This window comes from Photinus pyralis, unplaced genomic scaffold, assembly GCF_008802855.1.
Source record: "Photinus pyralis isolate 1611_PpyrPB1 unplaced genomic scaffold, Ppyr1.3 Ppyr1.4_LG6, whole genome shotgun sequence".
In the NCBI taxonomy this organism is placed as follows: domain Eukaryota; kingdom Metazoa; phylum Arthropoda; class Insecta; order Coleoptera; family Lampyridae; genus Photinus; species Photinus pyralis.
Genome location: NW_022170663.1, coordinates 38,444,616 through 38,470,414, shown reverse-complemented (window position 1 = coordinate 38,470,414; position 25,799 = coordinate 38,444,616). Strand labels below are relative to the sequence as shown.

The following is a 25,799-nucleotide window of genomic DNA, read 5'->3' as shown; positions in this document are numbered from 1 at the left end:
CACATTTTTCATTCAACGGTTAGACAATCATTATTCTTATTTCAGAAGTGAGTATGTAAAGTTGCCTATTATAATGCACATTTTCTGTCTGTATAAGACAAGCGGCGCGGCGGAAGTGGTCCGATATGTGCGGTAAAGACATACTTATAGGCACAGATAGCTATAACATACCCAGCTACAAGTTACAACTATTACTGGTAGGAGACTTGATGTATTGTGGGTTGCCTATCATCAACACTAATTTTCGCGCTCTCGAGGTAAACTGTCGTTTTTCCAAGATAATTTAAATATAAATTTGTTTATTTGCAAAAAGGTAGCTTTTGGCCGGCCGGCCGGCTGGAAGCAAATGAGGGCGCGTATAAGAACGCTTGTAAAAAGACGAGAAGTGTACAATTGTACCGGGTGACCCAATAAGACTGTTCCTCGACCATATCTCGGGAGCCGTTCGTTGTATGATTTAGGGGTTAAAAAATTATTGGTTATCGGTTATAAAGAATCGCTGGCCATCTTCAATTTTAAAATTACATTTTCTTTAAATTTCGCGTAATAAACTAAACATTCTTTTTTCACATTTTTAAAGAGAACCAGTTTATCTATCATTTTTGTAAAAACAAAAACTCAGTTATTTCAAAAACAAAGATGGCGTGCGTGGGGCGTTCAATTGTTTTTGCAATAACCTGCTTTAACTTCTTAACGGTTTGACCGATTGTAACAAATTTGATTAATAGTTTATTATCCGGGGGGTAACACCGATTTCAACCAAATTTCACAGGGGTCAAGGGGAGAGGCCCACGATACTAAAAAACCATACCAAATTCGAAAAATACGCTACCCCCCGGATACGAAACCGTTACCTTCTTTATGAAAAAGTAGCCAAATACGACCCAAAGAGGCAAGTGAAAACCGTTTTTCAAAATCTCGTTCCTAACTTCAAATATTGGGAAAATGAGATTAATTAATTAATAAAAATGCTTAAATTGTATTTTATTTGACGTATTTCCGGTATTTGTCGATGGCGCGAAAGATTGTTTGGAAAAGGACCCTACAGTTTTAAGTAGGTCTTGGAAAATTAAACAAATGAAATACGATGCATTATATATTATATTATATGCGGGTCACTCTGTAATTGGGCGCATGCCTGTTGAGGGCCCAAAACAAGAGAGGAATAATAAAATAATAAAAATAATAACAGCGTTAATTTGTAAATTATTCTGCTATCTATCATTCAGCAGGTACAGTTTTTTGAATGTGTAATCTTTTCTAAAATGCCGATTTCTAACCAAGAAGCATTTAATATGCTGGCGGCGATTCAGAGCATATTTTAAGCTATAAAGTAGGCGACACTAGTGCCGCCTAGTAGTCAGTAAGCATATCAGTGGCAAAAACTTTGAAAAGTAATTTATTTTTGCCAATTTGAGACTCACTGGGAGACTAAAAGTCACTTAGAATATAAAAATTATCATATTCTATAAAACTATTGAAACATTTCTGGTTGGTGGTCTGCCCTAGAGGTGTCTTAGCACTGGCGGATTTATCAACAGGCTGAGTAGACTAGAGCCTAGGGCGGCTGATTTTAGGGGGCGGCAAATTTGGTTTAAAAATTTTTGTCATACAGAAATTTAACAAATTATTATTATACAGGGTGAGTTTTTTTACATGGCGGAGATCTCGTAAAGCGTAAAAGATACAAAGTCGTTTAAATAGGAAAAGATATGCAGAATTTTATGCTGATTAATTTTTCCTTTCACAGTTTCTTGATGCGAAATTATGGTCAAACATTTTCGCGAATACTTTCAATGATATCAAAAAATAATTTAGCAAACCCTTTGTGATTTTAAAATAAATTAAATATTATATTAAAATAAAGGCAATAAAATAAAAATAAAATAAAAAAATTGTGGGTTTCGAGTAAATCGCATTCACATTCTTATTTCTTATAAACGCCATAATGGATTTCTACACTCAACCAGGGGCGTAGGAACCGAGGGGGAGGGGTAGAAGGGTCAGTTACCTATATGAAAAAGATAATTATTATTTAATTAATTTTCCAAGATGGTCTGTCGGTCTGTACCAGTCCTCCAGTTTTTTGTTGTGGTATCTTTCTTATACGGTGTAGGACAGCCACGAGACCAGAACGACATAAGGTTTTTTCGATTAGTCACTTCCTTCCCGTCACTGATTCTGTGCGGGGAAAATGTGCTTTCGTCGGTTGCTAGTAACCACGTCTATACTATTAGGCTCGGCAGGAAAGAATGCCGGTCACAGAACGCTTGATGCTGGACTACAATCTTATGGTTTAATAGCAAAAACATACGATTGTACCTAGACCGGAATCGAGTGTTCTGTGACCGACATTCTCTCGTGGCGAGCATTGTAGTTAAAACTTCTTTATCAAAGAGTATTGACAGTTAGTTCACAATAAATTGGTTTCTAGTCTATAACTTTTGATTGAGAAGTCTGATCGAAAAAGTACGAATTGTTTTGGATGCTACGCACCAAAATTAATAAGAAAAAGTGTTTTCCCGAGAAAATTTGGTGTAGTCGATTTTTTGTAAAAAAAGGAAGGTTATACACTGCCTTTTTTTGAGGCCCGCAAACAAATTGTCTCAGATCGACCCGGAAAAAAATTTTCTTATAGAATGTGGCCTGTAGAATCCATAATTTGAAACAGTTCCAAGATTGGGCTACTAGTTCAAAAGTTACAGCCCTTTGAATTTTCTTTCGAAATTGGTTTTTAATAGTCATGCTAATAACCGGAAAAGCTGATGTAATGAAAACGGTAAAGCACAAATTATAAAGTTGCAATTGTCAGAATAAATGTAGGTAATTAATATGATTGCGAATTGGGGTATCGAATTTCGGTCAGTCAGTAGGGGCGGCAAGAATGGAATAGCCTACTGGTGGCAAATTTCTGAATCCTCCACTATGTCTTAGTGCAAAGCTACCGAGCATGTGATCTATCACTCTGACGCTTTGATCAGGGACAGATATCAACCTCTTGCAACCGGGGAGGGTGAAGCAACTTAGGCTAAACAGGGTCTTATCCTTCATTGAGAGGAACGGGCTCTGAACTCAGTTTGCGAAAAAAGGGGTAGATGTTTTAGTTCGCCAACTGGGACAGTCCAAAAATTTTACACTGGTGTGGAGCTTTCAGTATGGCCCACAGATACTGGGTTCAGTGTCGCCTAGTCGAAGTTGTTTAAAATATGCTCTGGCGATGGTTCGGTGGTCGATTCGGATAACGCAAATAGAAGTTGCGAGCAGCGATGGTCGCATTTTGAAGATACTCAAAATATATTGTCAGCATATTAAATGCTTCTTGGTTTAGGTTTAGTTTATTATGCGACATTAAAAAAAAAATGTAATTTTAAAGTTTAAGATGGCAGAACTTGAAAACATTTTCCATAACCGATTTACCCAATAATTTTTTTTACCCCTAAGTGATACGACAAACGGTTCCCGAGATATGGCCGAGGAACCGTCTTATTGGGTCACCCGGTACATGTACCTACCGTGGCCGTGTTATTAACAACTTTAGGGACGGGGCTACATGATGTGGGCTACAGTTTTAGTCCAATTATTTTCAAATTGGTGTCGATGGAAGGTTCTTGTAAACGCGCTGAGTGACGAAATGTTGTTTTTTTCCTAGGGGCTAAATTAACCACATTTTGGTTGGCGCGCGTCTTCGAGGGGTATCATACCGTCCAACCTTAAGAAACATTAAACCGCGTCGCAAAATTCGCAGCGGAAGGTAACTTTTGGGCGCCCGAGGTCAACTAGGTACCCCTTGACGACGCGTCTTTGTAAAAGGTGGTGAATTTCGCCCCTAGGGGAAAAAAACAAAATTTTGGCACGCAGGAGTTGTGCGCCTTTACAAGATGTTTACGACGACACCGAATCACACGCTCGGGAATGGCGCACTGATGTCGCCGACTTTCTACAAGCGTACGTTCTTCTAGGGGCCCTCATTTGCTCCCAGTCAGCCGGCCAAAAGCTACCTTTTTACAAATAAATTTGCAAAAACGCGCTAAAAATAACCGAAATAAATCGCTTTTATAGACAATACACGGCAATTAAGTTTCTGACCATTCGGCTTGTTAATCATCAATAGGTACGTATCTAAATATCTCGCGCATTCCACCGTATTTTCCAGTGAGGTTATGTGCTATTTCTGTGTCCGTCCGTCTGTTCGAGGCCGCAGCTACTCCACATCCAATGTATTTAGTTCGTGTTTTTTTTAACTCGGTAACTTATAGCTCTGGCACCTGACGATTAATTTGCGCATGCGCAGTCTGAGTAATATAAGAGGTTCCACCCTGTACATACAACTTACGACGATGCCACATTTGTGAAAGTTGACAACGGCGCAACTTTTAGGAGGGAAAAAGCTGTGTCGCTTTCTCGTAGAGCACCACATTACATTTGGCATCTTGTTGTTAGTGGCGGTTACGAAAGCATCACACCGCTAATGTTTGTTATTGTTATTTAATGCAGGTAGTAATCTTTGCCTTTCTTTATAATTTATTTGTGTTTTGCATGCACCATTTTATATTTGTTTATAATTTTCAATCTTTGTTTTTGAAATCGAAATGATTTAACCTCAATGCATTACGTGTGTTTATGGAATACCGTTAATTTTCATTGCTTAAAATCGTTATTTCGTTTTTTGGTTAAAATATTTGCTTAATTTATGTTTGTTTTGAATTACATGGTCTTTGTCTCAAGTTATATTCATATCAATTTTGATCATTTTTTGAAGTTTGATATGCGTACTGACTTGTTTGTAAACTAACAACTGGCCTTGAAGACACAGGGGGGTGGTAAATTGTTGTAAGAATATTAAGTTACGACACCCTATGCCGGGACTGTTCTCGATACTCAACTATAGGCTGGTAACTCCCGCAACCAGGGTCCATGTTACCTGTCCGAGGGGTCAGACTCTGCTAACACAAAACTCTTCGTAAGTTGCAATTTACTACCCAATTTCCACATGTTTCGTAGTTTGAATATTGATTTTGCCCTCCAAGGTCATGTAATTAACAGACAGAAGGGTTATATTGCACCAAAGATGAGTTACCTTTTGTACAGCTACTAGTTCTTTGTTTTACAACTTGGTTAGCCTCTTTTTATATCATGTTTTGTGTATGGTAGTCTTTAGTTTCTAGTTTATAAGGCGTTTTTTCTCCACAGAAATGATAATACCAATTTTATTACAGCAATCCGTCCGGACTCGATCTACATCTGATATCCTTACCTGAGTGCTTTACCACTTTTCTGCATTTAACGCCTTTCGAACTTTGCTTGATACTTCATGCAGCCTTCTTATTTCGGAAATTTTCTTTGGACATCAAATTCCAACTTTATGCATACTATACCTACCGACCGGGAATTTGTCTGAAATGTACACATATGGGCTATGTGCACTATGCCAATGCATGGAATACATGGATGACGTCACGTGAGCGATTCGAAATTATTTGTAATGACGTCACCACGAACTTTGCCGAATGCATATATATTCAATTAATTTTGCGCTTATTTTACAAACGGAAAGTGTCGAGAGAGGTCTCAAAAATTCGCAAAAAATTTTCGGGAACGCTAGGGATTATAATTATTAAACGTAATCACGTAATATCACGTGTAATGTTGGTTGCATATTCCATTGACCCGGTTATGGAAATATGAAACCGCGTCGATGCACAATATATTTCTGTTACGCCTAGGCATAGAGTAAATTATATTATTTACTCTATGGCCTAGGTAATGGAGAGTATTTAAAGCTTCCCCTACTACTCAGTGCTATAGAAGCTGCTTGTTACGCGATCCGAGTGGGGTTTACATGACTTTGGTTTACCCTGAGATCATATCCAGTGCTACTTATTAAGACGTAAACATAGGGATTTACGTGTATTGTTTTTCCCTAGGTCTATTTTTTAATGACAAAATCTCTTCTGACAGCTAGATCTTTATTTGTTTTAAGAAGTTATTTTGGTTGCATAAAATTAGGCGCCCTTCAGAAGGGATTTTCTCATTTAACAATACACAAAGGGAATAACAACACACGTAAATCCCTATGTTACTTCTTAATGAATAGCAGTCCATGTACTGTATGGTCTAAGGTTTTGCCTTATTTTCATTTCGAAATTCACAGAGGTCGTAGAAAAAGTATGGTACGTAATTCGGTTGTAATATCCCGTTCGTGCATCGTGCGCAACTTTTCTACTCACTTGTAATATGCACTATTACAACGTTTATGACGTAATATACTATTATAAGATTAGTTATTAACTGCCACGTGGCACGAATAATAATCAGTGAGATCTGACAGACGTCACTCATGGTAGATGTACCTATACAATCATTACCATTAGTTCATTAGATCGTTAAGAAATAGCCAATAGAAACAAAGGATTATTTGTGCATCGTCAACCAATGAAACCATACCTTTGTTTTTATTGGCTATTTCTTAACTATATAATGATAGTGAACGAATGATAATGATTGTATAGACCCACCATTAGCACTTTATAATTCCAGAAGTGGAACTGTCATTCACATTTACAACAACACTCTTGGTTTGTAGGTACTTATCGATAGTTATCCTAGGATTCAAAGAAAATTAATTTCTACCAATGCTCCAACGTTGTCTTGAAAGTCTTAAACGCCTACGAAACACAACTAATTAAGGAAGTGTGACTTAGGAGAGGGTAAGTGAGACATCTGTTAATGTTCTAAAATTTTATTAACATAATTAGAAATTGTACTTGTCGAGAATTGCGAGGTCAAACGATATCGTATTGCTAAAAATGCAATTAGTCGAAAAATTAATGCGTAAATGCCTAAAGCTAACATATTTATACTATACGATGCGTCTAACATTCCTAAATCTTTCAACATTTGATTTGGATCCTTGTAGTGACAATAATACTCGTGAAAGCAATCAAACGGTCCCCTGTCTTGAAATATTGCGGTCATTGCTGCCACTACTCCGAACCGCACGTAACTGATACCCATTATTACTTTCATGTACGATTCAATTGTACTTCCATAACCCATTCCGTACACGCAAAGGATTACTAAGGGAGCGGCTATTGCAGATGCCACCACCGTGCCATTCTAAAAAAGGAAAAGATTCACCAAACGAATAATTAAGTTTAACAACCTACAGCAACATTAAATATGGAACCCACTGCTAAACCTAAACCTTCCGTGGCAATTGCAATTAAAATTCCGGTAAGCATAAAATAGCAGAAGCGTGTAACTTCAACGGGCTGATAAGTAAGTCCGTATGTAACCAAGATGACCAAAATCCCTAAAGTAAGCTGCAACAAATATGTGGTTAGTGAGCGACGCTACCGCGTCTTACCAAAAGCGGAACATTTTGAAGTGTTACTGCCAGGAAATAAGGTTTTAACCCGTACCATCGATTAAAGTATTCCCTTTTTAGTATCTTTATTTCGGTGGGATCTAGGGATAAGCTGCTTGATTTCGTATTAGCAATCGGTGTAAATACTTACATGTTATCGCGGGCGTCATCAAATAGGTAAATATAAAAAACATACACACGGCTAAACAGAAGAAGAAATTTCCTAAAGCCATTTCTGCATTATTTCCTATTCCAAAAAATAAGGTTCCTAATAGAACCGCGGCGACACTGTGACTAAACAACTGTAGGGAAATGCCAGCCTTATTTCTGCTAAGTTGTAATAACATTCGCGCGTACAAAATACAAAATTGTGACCAGAACGATGTGGGGAAGTTAAAATTTAATTTAACTTCCGTTGTGTCTTCGTAAACACCTCTTCTGGTAATGTATTGGTCAGACATGCCTTTCCTGTTAGATTTACCATTGTGTATAACCTGAGATAAAGCGGAGGAACATTCTTTGTTACCGTGAGTAACTTCGATAACTGCAACGGGTCTAATGTCAAATTCTTTAATCCTACAATTGTATATCTTACTGTATTCCGATGGAGTATACGTTACGGGGCAGGTAATACCCACCGACGCCAAATGCGGTACGATTTCCGATATTGTGCCATTGTAAACGCAAATTCCATCGGCAAGAAAGTATGTTTGGTGAAATTTTTGAAAGACAGATGCGGGAGGTTGATGTATAGTACAGATCACTGTTCTTCCTTGCGCAGCCAACACCTCAAAAACATCGATGCAATTATTTACGGCCACAGTGTCCAATCCACTATAATGAAAATCAAATGATTTCGTTATTAAATACCTAAAATCATTATCACCATCGTTCGATCATTAAGAAATAGGTAGCCAATAGCAAAGATTTATTGTGCGTCGCTAACCAACGAAACCATACCTTTGTTTCCATTGGCTATTTCTTAACAATATAAAATGATTGCATAAACCCACCATTAAATTTACTTACCTTGTAGGCTCATCCAAAAGAATTATTGGTGGGTTATTGACCAACTCAACTGCAACGGAAAGACGCTTCCTTTGCCCACCGGAGATGGCTTCAGTTCTGGTTTGCCTACAAGACTCTAAGCCTAACATTTTTAAGATCCCATTTACCTAAAAATAATGTTATTAAGTTATAGTACGTGACACTGTATACGAGGCTTACGGTTTCCCTTTGCTGTTCCGCAGAAACATTGTCGCCTAACTTCAATTTTGCCGCAACGATCATTAGTTCGTCTACGGTCATCAATTGCGGCAATAAGTCCTCTTGCATAATATAAGCGCACATTTTGTGGAACCGTTTCAAATCTCTTGGTTTTCCATTTACAGATATCGTGCCTGTTACACCGCTGGTTCTAAAAGAGATAATGCAAGAGATTTTAAATGGGCCAAACGTTAGCTTAAATAGCACCTACAGTGCGTTCGAGATAAGAGGATCACCTTCTATTTGGCGAGATACGAAAAATGTGTCAAATATAATTTTATATGTGACATTCGATCTATCCGATCACATATTGAAGGTATCACTTCCGAATTAACCGGAAATCGTTTTCGAAGATAATCGCCATTTTTAAAAAGTTCAAACGACATCGACATCGAAAAAAGTTGCAAGATTCGATGGGATAATTCAATGGACGTAGAAAAAAAATTTTCAAACTGGCGGTTTTCGAAGTATGAACATCACCTTCGCTCTATTTTAAATGGCCGCCATATTGGATTTTTAATCAGTTAGATACAGTTTTTTTTCTCTTTCCAACAATGTATAATAAGTTATCATTCAAATAATAAACATGGGTAATATTACAATTTTCATTTTTTCTTCATAGTTGCCCATGGAAACAAAACTGTTTAATAGGTACATTGAGCAAGATAACTGCTGCAGTAGCTAAACGGAGCCGAATGTGTTTTTGTATGCATTTTGAACATTTGCTGTAGGTAATTTTAAATTCCGTTATGATATTTTTTTATAATAATTTATTCTATAATAAAACTACTGACCGGCCAGACAATTGTAACATTGCAAAATGCCAATTGCTTGCTGTTTCCATGGCCAACTATGAAGAAGAAGTGAAAATTATAATTTTACCCATGTTTGTTATTTCAATGATAATAATAATAATAACTTTATTGCCCAACAGTGTATAAACCAATTATGGACAAATACAAAATACAACAAGTAATAGTATAGACTTACAATTGAATAATTGAATAAGTGACGTAATTACATGTACGTAATTCCAAAGGAAAAGAGAACAAAACAAAAAAAACACCAGAGGTAAAAATAAAATCTCGATTCCAAAACACCAACATTCATTTTATAAAAAATCTCCGTTTTATACCGGTTTAGTATTATTTAATAATCTGCCTGAAACTCTAAAAAAAATGAACTACCCTCTATTCAAAAATAGAACGAAACAGATATTACAAAATAATTCTTTCTATTCAGTATACGAATTTGTTGATTATAGATCTCTAATAAAAACTTAATGACTGGATGCACCTGAATTGTTTGTCCACAAATTTAATATTGTCATATATACATATACATGTTTTGTTTGTGATTTGACCGAGGATTTGACATTTCTGTAATTGTTATTTACAATTTTTTGAATTAAAGATTATTATTATTGTTATTATAAAGATGAAAACTTGTTATAGGTACATGGTTAGAAAGAGAAAAAAAACTGTATCAAACTGAGTAAAAATCCAATATGGCGTCAATTTGAGATCAGGATGTTGATAATTGATGTCAATATCTCGATAACCGCCATTTTGAAAAATTTTGTTTACGTTCATTGAATTTATTTGAAACTTTTTTCGATAGTTCTCTTTGTTACTAAAATATTTGAACTTTTTAAAAATGGCAATTTTCACTTTTTTCCAATTATCTACGAAACGATTTCTTTTTTTTCCAAAATATTGCATCGGAATATCCATCAGCATCAAAAACTACACAATTTTGCCAATTTAACCGAATTTGTAAGTTTAATAATAACAAAGATAGCAATGTTATCCTACTCAATTTAAAACATCCTGTATACCCGTGTAAGGGTTCACTTAAATCGACGCGGGAATGCGGAAACGGGGGCGGGACGGACGCGGAATATATTTGTACAGCGGGATATGCATTCGAACCGGCGTCGCATCGGTATGCATACTTCATACTTGCATATCCCGCATCGGTCCCGCTCCCGATGCTACGGTGCGCACGCATATTCCGCTGTACAGGGTGAGTCAACGATTGCGCGGAGTAACTTAATGCCTTGAAGATAAGATTTTTCGATAGAGTGCTTTTGTATTCTGATTTGGTTGAATATTCTCCACATTTTAAAAATATTTGGAATTATACAGGGTGCGTCCACAAAGTAGAGCGTCAAAATGGTACATTTTTTAAAATAGAACCTCCTGTATTTGAATGCATTTTTGAATTTTACGTGTACATAATTGTACGTCTTTTTTATTACATGGTTAATATCCGAAAAGCTAGTAGTTTTAAAGATAATTAGATTTTTAAGAAAAATTGGGCATTTGCAAGCGTCAGTATATTGTCAAAATTATTACTGAAATTTTGATTCCAGGTTTTATATCTTTTATCCTGGGTTAAATAAAAGTCAAATAAATACATCTAGTATGAAACATTAAAGAAATAGCTTACAGGGTGTTTTTTTGTAGATCCAAAGTTACAAAACTTCATATTAAAAAATCTCACCCTGTATATTTTTCTGTCATCATTTAGCTCCTCCAAAAACCTTCAAGTTTTGATAATAATGCCCTATACCTATCTCTGATAGTTTTCGAAATATCTTAGTTTTCCTGGGTTTTATATTCTAATCTTAAATAAGTTATATGTAATTTACATAATAGTGAGGTGGCCGGTTTGAGTAGACCTTAACATAACAGACACCGCACATCCTAACAGCACACGGCATGCCAGTTTTCATAAATTTTTTAATATTGAATCCACCTCTTGTTTTTTGTCTATTTTTATAATACTGTATGGGAAGTACTGTACCTCCTAAATGCCCCCCCCCCCGCCACCCTGGAGATTTGAGTGAATCTCCTTCAAATCAAGAATGTTAGGTATTCTGAGTTACAAATTTGACCCGAAAGATGACAGATCCTCTTCATTCATTTATTGATGACAGAACATTTGAATCGATTATTCCAATTTTGTGTTGCTACATTTGGCCATTGGTGTCGAGACTTGGAAGATCAAAAACGTTCTGAAAAATGTTTAAAAATATCTAGAAATGACTAGAATTGACGAAAACCGTTTCGAAAAAATGCTACAATCCTTTGAAAAGGCCACGAAGATCTCTGGAAAGAGGTTTCAGAGGATTTTTCTTTTCCAGAGCGCCTTCCGAGGGTTTCCTGGCGTGTTTTGACAAGTTTGAGACCTTTTCCAAAACTTTTTGGGTGTCCACAGACCTTCCCAGAACCTTTTTAATGAGTTCTATTATCTTCCAGAGCTTTGTAGTTCATTTTATGCCATTCTGACACTGTAAAAGGCACCTAGGCGATTTTCAATCATTTCATTCAAATGTTATCCGCCTAAAGAAACCGAAAAGCGTTGGAAGGCGATAATCGATTGTTCTATAGAGGCTTCGAGGGTTTAAAAATGGTTTTGGAAAGCCCTTCGATATTCTGGAAGCCTTCACAAGATGTTAGAAAGCATTTAGAAGGCTTTGTCTGACCTGGAAAAATTCTATACGGCTCTGGTCATTTCATACGGTCTGGAAAAGATCTAGAGAACTTTGAAAGGTCTATCGCTCCGGCAAACTCTGAATGAGGTATTAAAAATCTTGGCCATCACAACCTTTGCGAAAGTGATAGGGTGCTCTGAAAAATTGTTACACTACACTGTAAAGCTTTACAATGTTCTGAAAAATACTTGCAGCCTAATCAAAGTTTAGAAATTCTGCATTTTAAAGTTTCCTAGCGGTTGTCTCTGATTTCAGGAGCTGTTAACGGGTCTTTTAGTCTCTTTCCATAATTCTTTAGGGCCGTTCGGAGCTAGAAAAGTTCAGGCTGGTTTTAAAATGGGAGTATAAGGCTTGCCGAAAAGCCCAGAGAGCCAAATAAAAATGCTATGTGGAATGTCAAACTGTCACTAAACCACCCGCAAACACCTGTCAGATAGTTCAAGTCTCCGCCATGACAAAAATTTGGATATTGACGTCAATTTTATTAATTTGAGATATTCAGCAGCCCTGACCGCAACCAAAAGTCCAAGAATGAATTAAGAGGTTTAACTCCTGATATAATTTCGCGCAGAAAATAGAAAAATTTAACTTGAGAACTCCGATCTAGGTCGTCATTTGGGAACATAAAACTAACCATTTACAGATGAAACGAAATTTATGTAACATCAATCAACTGAGCTGAAAGAATGAATGGCATTCAGGGCAGGGCCATGTAAAATACACCCCCAACAAGCGAACGATTAAACTAATTGAATGAAATCTTAATTAAATACAGTGTTAATAATCTATAATCTGGCTACGGCTACGTTTCAAAAAACTCGATCCACATCTTCCATCAAAAAGAACCACCACAAAAAGCTTAACCAACAAAAGGTGTCGTTTAAGGTCTGCTTTGCTTATTTAAAACCTGTTCCCTTCCATTTACTTCCTTCTTCCTTTAAAAATAAAGCGTGTCTTCGAGTGATCAAACTGTACCTGTGTTCAATTCGGCGGTAATACGTCCTTATCTTGCAGCTAATTGCAGCGATAAGAAAACTTTTCTACGACCGGAGAAAAACATGAGATAAACTTTTACAAATACGACGCAAATATTTTTTTACGGGGCATTCATCGTCAGTTTTGGGCGTTGTGAGGTCAAATCCACATTCTGACATAGTTACAAGTCGTGATTTTGACGATTGCAATTCAGGGGGTCAGTTGAAATTCCTCTTAGAAATTTAACACGTTTAATAAAAATTTTTACTATAGTAGGCTGCGCTTGCGTACCCTATATTCTGTGGTAGTAGTATAGTACCATTGAATTATTACAATGGTACTATGATAGTACCTAGAGAGAGGCGGACTACGTGGTAATATAATTAACATTTTGGACTGCCTGACTCATTTCCGGTACGTTATTTTGATCGTAAAAAAATTGACTTTTGTACAGGTGTGTGGGGTATATGGACCTTTAAGTACGGTAATTACGAATGATTTTTTCGCTTGCACACAAATAACAAATAGCACAAGTACTAGAGCGAATACCAAACAATAACACCCTTGAAAACGTATACAAAGGGAAATGAAAAAGCGGATGCAAGATGCACTATCTAATCTGACCTCAAAACATCGAAATATTGAATCACATTTAACTTACACATATCCAGCGAGAATATTTAATAGAGTTGTTTTTCCTGATCCGCTTGGACCTAAAATGGCTGTTAGTTCTCCAGAAGAAAATTTCCCGCTAACAGAGCTCAAGATTTTCTTTGGGGCTGAAACAAAAATGATTATTAAATTCTCGTTCCCTTTGGGTTTTTTTAAATTTAACTAAAACAAATTTTCGCAGAGGTTTTTACTCACAGTCCTTCACAATAAAATAATAAATAGGTACTTAAATATCAGTAATATTGATCCATAAAGCGAATAGCACAGTACTTCTTTTATATGCAGTTTGGATCACTATTTCAGTTACCAGACATTTTCATGCTTTATAGATTCTTCATGCCTCCTCTTGCTTTTATCGCTCGCTCGATATATCCATCGATTTAAAAGATAACAGATGGACCGATTACCATGAAATCTTGCAACCTGAGCATAGCTTTATAGCGATATAATATGCAATGCCAACAGTTGAGCCTAATCCTAATCTATTCACAGTGCCTTTTTAGCGTATTTTTGTAAATTTATCTGTAAATAGCGTGACATTCTTGGATAAAGACATCATTTGAATTTACCAACACTAGAACGTGTCCTAGTTAAGTCACCCTGTCGATTGTACGGGTTTATTTTGTCCGTTACGAGACATTATTATTGTTTACGGTTTATTACTTGTCGTAGAACATATTGAAGTGATTTGATAAATGACTCCACCTATGTATTGATGGAATTTTTCCGCGCACAATGCCAGCGCCTTGATTTTTGGGTGTCGACTGTCATTTCTTTTTCTTTCGTTATGGTTATGGTTATCTTTGATTTCTTTTAGGGTCCAAGTTCCATACACGTTTTACGTTACATACTAATTCTTGTTCGACGTACAAGTTTTGTAACATAACTGATACCTGCGGCCATTTTGCTGAAATAGGTCACCGGCAACTAATTATATATACCGAGCCCTGCGGCTTAGGAGGTTTTTCTTTTTGATTGTTTTCAGATTTGGAGGCGAGAATTGAGCTCACTTCTTAACGTCAACGTCCAATTTTATTCAAGGTAAGAGTTGCCTTTATATGTTTTACGTGTACTTGGCCCTATACGTGCGAATTTTTGCCCGGAATATCAATTTATTTTACGATTCAGTAATCAGGTTAATCGATCATTACTGTCTTGGGATTTATTCTTTTGGAGAAGTTAATTGGGGGTTTTCTGGGTTTAACACTTACACTTGGGGAAATTCGTGTATGGGAATATTTTGTGTAATTAATGTGATTCCATTTTGGTTTGATATTTGGAATAAACCAGTATTACTTTTGGTACCCCTCGTATCATCTCAATTTCATACGGGGAGAGTTACGATAGAAATTGGGTGGCGCTCAACCCCATGGATAAGTGGTAACGAAGGACGAAGATCATATGCTCAGAACGAATTACCACTGTGATAGTTTTCAAGCTTTTATTTTATTTTCCAACCCTGATGAGCTAGTTGGCCGTTTGTGCGATGCCATGCCCAGTTTGAATTTCAGGCAATTCGGTTCATACCTAGCAGATAGGTACATCAAACGTGAATTGCCCGTGAACGAGACGTCGGAAATGGGTACTAACAAAGGGAATGCGGTATTCCCCGACATGATCTTACTGGTGGAGTCAACACTGACTAATAGAACACTTATCTACCACACAAAAATGAGATTTCGATCTCAGGACTTAATTTTTCGCCACACAAAAGTGTATGAATTTAGATGAATGGCATAAATATATTAATGTTTTAGTCCAAAAGTTAATTATGTATTCGCACTTATGTAAATTTAGTTAAAGTGGGTGTTATCCTTCCTACTAGATAGACAATAAGGTAGATTACATCATGATGAAAGAAATGTTTTCATAACCAGAATCAATCTCCAGATAATTTATGCTTTATCTCAAGGCTAGTGACATTTTTTCCGATTTTCTTACATTCCTCTACATGTAGCGTGACGTAAAACAGACGCCAAACAGCTGGACCACTAACGTTACGTAAGAGTGAGCGAGAAACCGCGTTCAAATGTAAGGCGCGAGTAACGCAGGGTTAATTAAGATTAATTAAATAGCGGTCACTCTTGCTAGAACTAATTTGAACTTAATATTGAGCCTAAATCCCAAATACAACACATTTTCATATGCACAGTATAAAACGGTCCTCCGACATTAATAGTGGAGCCATCCCTCCTTCTCATTCATCGACAACGGATCATGTACCTAACTTGGAAATTCCTAGGTGGACGGTAAAACTTCTTCACATGGGCGCCGCTACATAGGGGCAAGGAGGGGCCTTGGCCCCCCCCTGGGAAAAGGGAAAAATAAAAGGTAACACTTGTCGTAAGCAACACAACGGGCAAGGGCCATGTAATCGTTTCCCTTGCGTTGCGTATTCACTTGGGAAGTGCATAGATCTCTTTGGAACAGATAATAGAAGAGTTATGTTTTTGTTTAAATAAAATGAAACGCAATAAGTTTGTTACTGGCACGTAACCTTGAGTTTGCATACCCTACCCCCTCCACTCACGTCCATATTAATGGTGAGCTTGCCCCCTCCTACAAAATTTCCTGGCGGCGTCCATGCTTCTTCATTCTATTTGTTTTCATGGTATATCCTTGTATTTTAGAAATTACGAGCAAACCACAATTTCAATTAATACAACCGTTTAGGGTTAATGATTTTAACCAACAATTGGACACACTTTTTGTTATATTATTGCGAATAGCAGAGAGTAATAGCTAGAAAGGTGACAGAGCGGTGGACTTTACGGAGTCATTGGATTTGGAATCATTCCAAGCGTTCGCGTGCGGTCAGACTACACCAATTTCTATAACAATTTTGCATCGCTTTGCTATGCCGCTTATAATAATTTGCACTTTAAATTTCCTTATTGGTTTGTTCTGATGCGGCCCGTGTAGCGCAGTTCAGTGGAAGCTCGACTGCGGTACAGGGTCCCTGGTTCGAATCCGGGTTCGAGCATGGATATTTGTAAATGTATAGTGGGTTGGGTTGGTAGAGCAGCCTCGGCTGAAACCCCGCCCACTTAAAAATAAAGGCAAAATAAAATAAATAAATTCAAATGTTTTTACAACTGGGCTCAAGCCCTTCCGAAGGTTCACGGCAATAAACGTTCGCACAGCAGTTTCAACAATGGACCTTTGCCTGAATTAGATGGTCGTTATCCGTATACTACTTCACTTTATGCGACGGAAAGTTTTTGTTCGACGTTCATTATTCGTCACTTTGAATTTGTTCGCGATCATCCGTATTTTTGCAACAATTAACGGAACTCGCGGTTTTAAGTTTTACGTTTCCAAACAGTGGCCACTACGGTCCTAAACTCGGAACTGGTTCAATTTTTTTATCGATATACCGCGTTCGCACCTCTAGATGTAGTATGGTGCTTATGGACATACAGTACATGCTTGCCAACTTTAACAAATATTGTGAATATGTTGTGTTTTAATACTCTTTCAATCATATGTCGGTTTGGCATCGTTGTGGTGAGGAACAAGAATAGCGTTATCAAAGAATGGCGCAAATTAGTAAGAGAGACTTTTAGTCCATAAGATGCGAACGTATTACAGTAACAGCGCCGCTCTGAACACGACCCTTTCCACAAATTGCAGACCTTATGTCTCTACCGACTTCCTAAAGGTATACGCAAACCTACGCGGTCGCGGTCGCGGTGGCGAACGCGGTGGCGGGCAATAGAATGCACACACTTTATACAGGCAACGCATACTGAAGCGTTCGAGCGGTGGCGGTGGAGATCAGTGCAGCGAACAAACGCGGCGATCTACACCTTTTCCACTTTTATTCGAGAAGTTGTAAATTGTATTTGAGAATTGTTACTTGTATTTTGAGAAAACGTCAAAGTAGATGAGAATAGTCAGTTGGATTTGAGAAAACATCAAATGTATTTGAGAATAGTCAATTGTATTTGAGAAATTATCATTTAATTTTATTGTATTTTAGAATGTAATATTATTCCTAATGAATTATAATTAAGAATCAAATTTTTATAATTCCGCTACTGTATGTAGTCCCGCAACAGCAGCAGCAGCAGCATCAGGCTATGTTATACATGTGATTTTGTTATTGATTCTCAAATGCTTAATTTTACCATTTCTTGAATACAATTTACTAGTCTCAAATTCATTTGATGCCTTCTCAAATACAAATCACTATTCTGAACTACATTTGTTGTTTTCTCAAATACATTTTACTATTCTCAAATACAATTGATACTTTCTCAAATTAACTTGATAGTTTCTCGAATAAAAGTGGAAAAGGTGTAGAGCGGTGGCGGGCAACCGCTGCCCTCACAGTTGGCCCGCCAGTTCGCGCTGCATGTCTCGAAAGAAAATGACAGAACAACTAATTGAGTTAGTGAGAGGAAATCCAATTTTATACGACCTTACATGTAAGGAGTATAAAAATATAAAAAAAAAGATAAGGTATGGGATGAATTTGCCATAATACTGGACAAACCTGGTGAAGGTAAGTGTATTTGTTTATAGTTTTAGTACATTGTTAGGCATTAGAAAAAGAAACAAATCTATCCCGTACTTCAAATGCCATATTTCAATCAATTGGTAGTGTGCTTAAAAAAACGTGATCTCGCGGATTGAACGCCCTAGTGTGCGGCCTCACGTTCGCCACCGTTACCGCTACCGCCACCGCGACCGCATCCGCGTAGGTTTGCGTATACCTTAAAGTAATTAAGAAACAAAATACATGCCCGTTGCACTGCAGTCAAACAATCCATTCCTTCAAACTCAGCAAGACCACGATTGGCGGTTAGGCGTAGCGCGTCTGGCCGCCGGATAGGGTAAATTAAGTGAAAAAGTGTACTTCTTTTCATCTGTGAACGGATTCCGTCATATTTTTAAAAGTGCATTTAATACTTATTAATATAAGACGATAAAGGGGATATTTTAACCCTTGAGTGAATTAATCGTCGTGTATAATACAAACTTTATTTTATTTTGACAATTCTGAATTTAATTTAAACGTCAAAAATAGCAATCTTAGGTTCCGAACGTCATTTTAGATCGTGCTCCGCGTCCCATTTAAAATAAAAATGACAGATCATTAGAATGCACAATCATTTGTTTCACTTTATCTACCCTTGCGGTTAAAGAGCGACTTGGTCTACTGATTAAAACCTATTAAATTTCCATTACGTCGATAATTGTTTGAAATTGAGTATTATAATTTGCTTGATATGACCAGGTCCCGATTGGTTCCCAACCTCCAACCGCCGAGCAATCTAGAAATTGAACAAAGCTTTTGCTTTCTTCCGGAAACAATATGAACTCAGTACCAGTGCCCCCTAGAAACGTTATATACCCGATGAACTTCTATACAGGGTAAGTAAAAAGTACCGGAATGGTCGATTATCTCCGTTATTTATGAAGAAATGTTATAAAAGATTTTGCACATACAATGCTAGTGTTTTTACAGTTCCAAAGAACGATGAACTGGAGTCATGAATTTGAATATGTAGTTATTCTTAATGTCATATACCGGTACCAATGGTATTTTTCGGTTCCAGTTTATTCTCATAATACTCTGCCTTATTTACCTTCTTTGTTATTGGATATTTGTAAATGGGCAAAATGTTTATCTCGTAAAATGCAAAATTAATGACAAAGTGATCTATTACAGAATTAAATTCTACACAAAACATGTTTTTGGGATAGATATTTTCTGTACGGTTGACCTTTAACATATTCGCGATTCAAATTAACAGTGAGACCTCTGGTGGCAGCACATTTAATTAATACAGGTGGGAGAAGATCGCCATTTTTGTTTATTTACAATGGACAAAAGTTATCGATATTGTAGTTTTTACGGATGTTCCGCTACCGGTTCTTTTCGGTTCCGGTTCCTGGTTTCAAACAGGTAGTAGGATTAAGGGGTTATATTTTCAAGCTTCAAAAATAGCATAATAAACTCATCTGCTAGAATAACCATATGTTTACAAACCGCTATCGCCTACACTCGCCATTTGTAAATTACACTAGCGCCTCTAGTGTTAATCTGAATCGCAAATAAAGTCTGGTTTTAAATGAAGAATTAAGGTTTTGTTTCCTAAAAAAGCATGTTGTTTTTTTTATTTTTCGTAATATAAATGTTGAGTTAAGCTATAACTTCTATATTTGGAGCTACAAGAAACTTTGAATGGGAAAATTAATTAACATAAAATTCTGCATTGTATTCCTTACGGTTTACGAGATCCCCATGGGAAAATGAAAAAAATCGCACCTTAGAGAGTGAGCGGCTAAAATATGGAACAAATTCAATTAAAAATGAAGCGTTGATGCTCGCACACTTTTTCTTGCGCATTTTTTGCACTAAACAGATATACAGGGTGCGTTATTTTCGAATTATTTTTATTATGCGTAGAATGTGATACAGAATTCGAAAATGGATTTTTATAAAACACTATTCCATTTAAAAAAACAACTTTGGTATCAAACTCTACTTTTTGACGCACCCTGTATATTTTTTCTTTAGTGCAAAAAATGCACAAGAAACAATTATGTTGACGTGTGCGAACTTTTCTTTTAAACCCAACACTTTGTTTTTAAAGGAATTTGTTATACAGGGTGATTAGTCTGGGTTGGTCGTACAGCATCCGTGGATCATAAAGGCGTGGCGCACCAATATTGCATTTTTGTTTAAATGGAGCACCCATATTTCAATTCTTTTATCAATTTGTAAGAAGCATAATGTACCCAAGTGCAATCGTTTTGAAAATAAAAGTATTGCTTTAAAATGCATCGAATAAAGAACAATAAATTAATGACATCCCGAATTTCTTTTGAAAACATTCTGTGGTTCTGAAAAGAACCATTGGCGTTTGTGAAGCTTGTTATGATTGTCCGGAATCATTAATTATTGTTCAATTATTAATAAATTATTTAAAATAATAGCGTTTATTTTCAAAACTGGATAACCCGGAACTATTGAATTTGGGTGCATTACGCTTGTTACAAATTTTGCTTCAAATTGAGAAAAGAATTGAAATATTGAGTAACATACAGGGTGTTCCATTAAAAAACGCAATTTTAGTGTGCCGCGCCCTTATGAGCAGCACTGTATAATTAAAGTTATTACTGCCTAGTAGACTTTGAAGAACCCCAAAACATATTTCGATATCTTGTATATTTTAGACACTCACAAATGCAAGGCAATTAAATGTTCCTTTAATTATGTAGACCCATTTAGCGTTGTAATTAAAGTATTGATAATTGCAACATTTTTTGATGGCATTAAAAAAATGTCTGTGTGGAGTAAAATCAGTATTATAGCTTAGGCTGGTTTTACCCATCTGGGGTGTAAGGTCTACAAACTGGCACAGTGACGGGTGCCGCCTTACAGTCTACCTCAAATTATCTTGATCTCATACCGAGATTAAACAAAGATGTTTCTTCGTTTCGTGGAGTAGTACATCGGCAGGACTTAGCATTGTTTAAATACTTAAGTATTAAAGTATTAAATACTTAAAGTATTTAAACAATGGCAGTACCGAGTAGTACCCGGCAGTACAGTGTACTGTCAATTTCGGAAGTACGTGTGCAAAAGTTTGCCCCCTCGGCTATATCGTTATTGCTACCTTCATACACAAGAAATATCTCCAGTTATTGTCATCTTCACACCGGTTTGTTAGATAGCTATTTTCCACTATATAATAAGGGTTGTAATGTTTATTTTTAAAATTGTTGTAAATAAATTTAACAAAAAACGAATTTCACGTATAAATCACGTATGCCGTGCGAACAATTGAACATGAAAAAACAGTGTTCTAATCTTTGTGTTATAATAAACTATATTCTCGAAAACGGTGTACCATTAGATTAGAGTACATTTTAGATAAAAGTTTAGGGAAGTAGGTAACGATTATAACACACCGTCAACACAATTGAATTTATTTATTTCAAGGAAATATAACAATTTCTCACACTTGTCTGTTTGAGACAACAGCATTGTTCATTTTATTTTCACTACATTCACGTTTCATTTCACTACAAGTATCGTAATGGATGTCTGGGAAAACAAGGAAATGTTTTTCAAAATCTGATTTTGTACATTTTGGTTTGGTTTTATGACTGTTGTTTATATTCATAGTTACAAATAAAATTTGTTTTTGGTCAAAATTGGTGACAATTTGAAAAAGCAAACATATCACCCCCTATACAGGCTGTTTTTTTGGGAGCTTTTCTGGGAAAGTAAAATACGTAGGTTTTTGAAAATTTGTACTTAGGAGTTACTCTGAAGGCCGAATCGATGTAAAATATTTTCAAAATGGCCGCACTTCCGGAAACACCGGAAGTAGATAGTAACTTCGTTATTTTAAATGGCAACCCCTATTTTTTATTGCATTTTTGGATTCTACGTGAAATTTCAGTTCTTTTGATACCCATATGTCGATATCTGCCATTTATGGTTTTTAAGTTATTTTGACTTTAAGAAAAAAAATGGCGGATGCAGATGGTACCTTGATAATTGATTACTTGAAAACGGTTGTAGTCATGGCAACCCATTTTTATCAGTGCATAGAGAATGAATAGGGCTTTCTTTTAGTGTACTTAAAAAAAAGTTAAGTTGCGTACAACCGCACCTATGGAGATCCAAATTTAAGAAACTTCAAAGTCTATAAACTCAGTTTTTTTAAATGGAATGACCATGTTCTTAATATTGCATGAGATAGAGAATCGAAATTGGCATATTTTGATATTACATGTTCCTATAGCTATCTTTAACAGTTTCTGATTTATTCCCATTTCATTGAATTGATCTCGGAATTGATGCCATTTTTTTCGCATTTTCTTTTTAGTAGTTGGCCATGATTTTATAACAATCGAATTTTAAACAAATCAAGGAATGGATTCTTTAATACCATTGATTCTAGTTCTAGTCATTAATCATTAATAAATAACTCATTTATTAAGGATATAGGACGGACAATTTTTGAAAAATCTAAACAGAGTCGTTCAACTGAATTTCTTAAACAACGTATAAGTCCGGAAATTAAGAGAGGTAATGCGATATCTGTTCTAGTTCTAGCAACAATTCCATACCAAAAATGTTTCAACGAAGTTTTTTATATTTTGCATTGAATTTTGTTAATCTTGCATTTGCAATTCAATTCATTTTCTTAAATATTCTCTTGTAGAGCTTTGTATCACTTGTGCTTCAACGGTTTGTAGTGCATTAGGGGTACAACATTTCCAGATTCATACAATTTCGTTCCAGTTTTCGAATGAATGTACGGAAAGCACGCGCCGCGATTCTGCCCATTTCACCATAAATAACAAATTCCAAAATAGGTGAAACCACTGTCATTTTTCGATTTTTGAAAAAATTATGTTAACCTACAACAGTGGGTGATGGATTAGTGTCACTAGATTTGTTTAAAATTCAATTGTTATAGAATCATGGCCGACTAGGTACTAAAAAGAAAATCCGAAAAAAATAGTGTCAATTCAATAAAATGGGAATAAGTCAGAAACTATTAAAGATAGCTATAGGAACATGTATTGTCAAAATATGCCCATTTCGATTCTCTATCTCATGGAGTAGTAAGAACATGGTCATTCCATTTAAAAAAACTGAGTTTTTAGTTTTTGAAGTTTCATAAAATATTTTGAAATACTAAAGCTGCACCCTGCATATTTTAGTTAGCAATACATTTTTGGACATCGTAAATAGCACTATCGGATGTAGGAACTTTGTTGGACTAGTCGAGGGACTAGTGGGGTAAGTGGTCCGTTTGTACTCCTGCTTGGATACCCACGGTAGGCACCTATCAGGTCAGGCCAACTTGATTTTCGCCAAAAATAATGGTGTTTAATATAACCGTGACCTACGAGTTTACCTCGATAGCGTCAAGTCTGTGACTTTTATCGAGTTAGGTAACCAGGAAGCGTTACACACACGCGCACAAAAAAAATCGTACCCGGAACAACAAACACCTTGGCAGGCGCCCGTAACACGAGAATGGTATGTCAGAATAGTTACCTGCACGAAATCCTGCTTCGCGAACAGAGTACTCCAGATCTTGAAATTCAATATCTACCGGCGGCGTCTTTACGATCGTCGTTCGTTGCCTTTTTAAGGGCCTCATCTCCCTTACATTCTCGGTACTAGCACCAGCCGAATGCATACTGAACCCTCCAACGTTATTTATTTCAATTTTTTTTTTGGCAAATTAAGCGACTTGAATTTATTCTGTATGGCTTTCACTTGCGCGAATCGGATATTTACGTACTACGACTAACGACGAGAACCAAACTGCCACGGCGTAGTTTGCAAAATAACAGTTGCTTTGCTTCAACGTTCCCGAATCCCGACCACTTCACCTACCAGTGCAATTAATTAAGTACGTCAACTGTAGGTACATGACTCCTAGCATCCCACATATCTAATGTACAATTAATAACTGATAAGATACGAGTGTTTCAATAATCAAGTACTTTATTTACTTAATTATCCTATTCAAATTAAATCGTCAATGTAAATCGGTTGGCCTAACAAAGACACAGATACAAACATCTAAGTACGCATGTTGTTGTTTACCTATCTTAATTGAATCTATTGGCCTTCAAGATAATGGTTGGCCGCGTGTTTTTGCTAATTAATTGCTGGGCTGGCCGGAGTTCAAATGACTACTGTCAACAGTGTCAACGCATCATTTATTAGAAACGTCTATCTTTATGTCGTAGGCATTTACTGTAAACTCGTCATTCCACGGGAAGTAAAGTAATTCAGTCATTGGCCGGATTGCCGGCAAAGACTGCAACCGAATATATTCCTTTGCTTGACTGGAATTCTGGGTCATTACTCATTTCAAGGATTGCCTGTCAAATAGAGTAAATTGCGAAACGGTGCAAGAATTTGTTATAAAACAAAAGTCTTGTGATTGTCCATGTCCGCCAAAAAGTACAATAAATAGGTAGGTACTTTCTGACATGAAATATACCTACGCCACATTTGCCATATACGCCATTAAAAACTATAACTTACACAATTTCATCTCTTTTAGCACAGCGACCATACAGGATGATTTACTTAATTTAATTTAATTTACCTGAAACCGCCAAGAAAATTTAAATTTCAGGGCTATTTTGACATTAGAAAGTTGATCTTTACCTGACTAGTACTGTAATATTTTTGCCTGACTCCCATTACAGTCCTAGTACATGCAAAATAACAATTAGATCGTTCATTGAATAAGTTATTCAATCAACGATTGGATAATTACAATGCCGACTATGTGGATATTTTTAAATATTGATATACCTACACAAAAGATAATGGTTTTTTAATTACTAACAATTAATGGAATATGTGTGGAAGTATTTATTCCTTTAGTTTTGCGCCAGTCATTAAAAGGTTTGTACGCCTTTTCGTACCTCTTTCTTGACTTTGTGGGGAGCGAATATTGCACTACGGCTGCCGCAGCTTCGGCTACATTATAACAACGTCTCGCGTGGGTACTCTTATTCACTGATACCCTGCTTTTGTACCTAGTTATAAAGACTGTATAGTTGGAAAGTACAAAGCATAAACTGCACACTGCATTAAAAATGACACTGATTGTTTTAATTATTTTGAAATCTCTATGGAAACAATTAAATAAAGTGATTTTAGCATGCGTGATTAGGTATCAAAATTTCACACATATGAATAATTTAATTTGGAAAAGTTATCTACATGTTGCGGTTTCAGGTAAAATTTTATACATAATACGTCATGAAAGTGAGTCCACCTGACTTGGAGGCATTAAAGAGATACTCGGAGGCTGCGCGTCCCCGTACTTTTCAATAAGCCTCCGCGTCATGTAAACGGCCACTTTAATGACTTATTATGTAAATAACTATTACAAATTAGCACAAATTGCCAATAAAATAAAAATTTAAAAAATCAAATCTATTTGGTTTCTTCACCAATCCTCCAAGTCTTTACTTGTATGATTTGCGGGCTCTAACTTATCCAGACTTTCA

At 36.3% G+C, this 25,799-nt stretch overlaps 1 protein-coding gene across 2 annotated transcripts; it reads right to left on the bottom strand.

Moving 5' to 3' along the window:
* Nucleotides 1-6,686: 6,686 nt before the first annotated feature.
* LOC116174681 (ATP-binding cassette sub-family G member 1-like) lies at nt 6,687-24,235 on the bottom strand. Of its 2 annotated transcripts, none has more exons than XM_031492629.1 (9): nt 23,815-24,235; nt 13,768-13,885; nt 8,594-8,783; nt 8,396-8,541; nt 7,962-8,200; nt 7,518-7,910; nt 7,367-7,467; nt 7,167-7,322; nt 6,687-7,116 (listed from the first exon to the last, which is right to left on the bottom strand). In XM_031492629.1, the coding sequence occupies exons 1-9, from the start codon at nt 23,957-23,959 to the stop codon at nt 6,724-6,726; spliced, it is 1,881 nt and encodes a 626-aa protein (XP_031348489.1). In that variant the 5' UTR covers nt 23,960-24,235; the 3' UTR covers nt 6,687-6,723. The 2 variants fall into 2 exon arrangements, with proteins under 2 accessions (XP_031348489.1, XP_031348490.1); XM_031492630.1 differs by lacking the exon at nt 23,815-24,235 and adding an exon at nt 23,672-23,782.
* Between the last annotated feature and the right edge of the window lie 1,564 nt (nt 24,236-25,799).

Excerpts from the sequence above, each read along its gene's own strand:
- LOC116174681 (XM_031492629.1), bottom strand. The coding sequence starts at position 23,959 with ATGCATTCGGCTGGTGCTAGTACCGAGAATGTAAGGGAGATGAGGCCC. Across the intron at positions 7,323-7,366 it reads TTCAAAATGTTCCGCTTTTG|CTTACTTTAGGGATTTTGGT; the intron begins GTAAGACGCGGT and ends TATTTGTTGCAG. Across the intron at positions 7,117-7,166 it reads GTTCCATATTTAATGTTGCT|AATGGCACGGTGGTGGCATC; the intron begins GTAGGTTGTTAA and ends TTCCTTTTTTAG.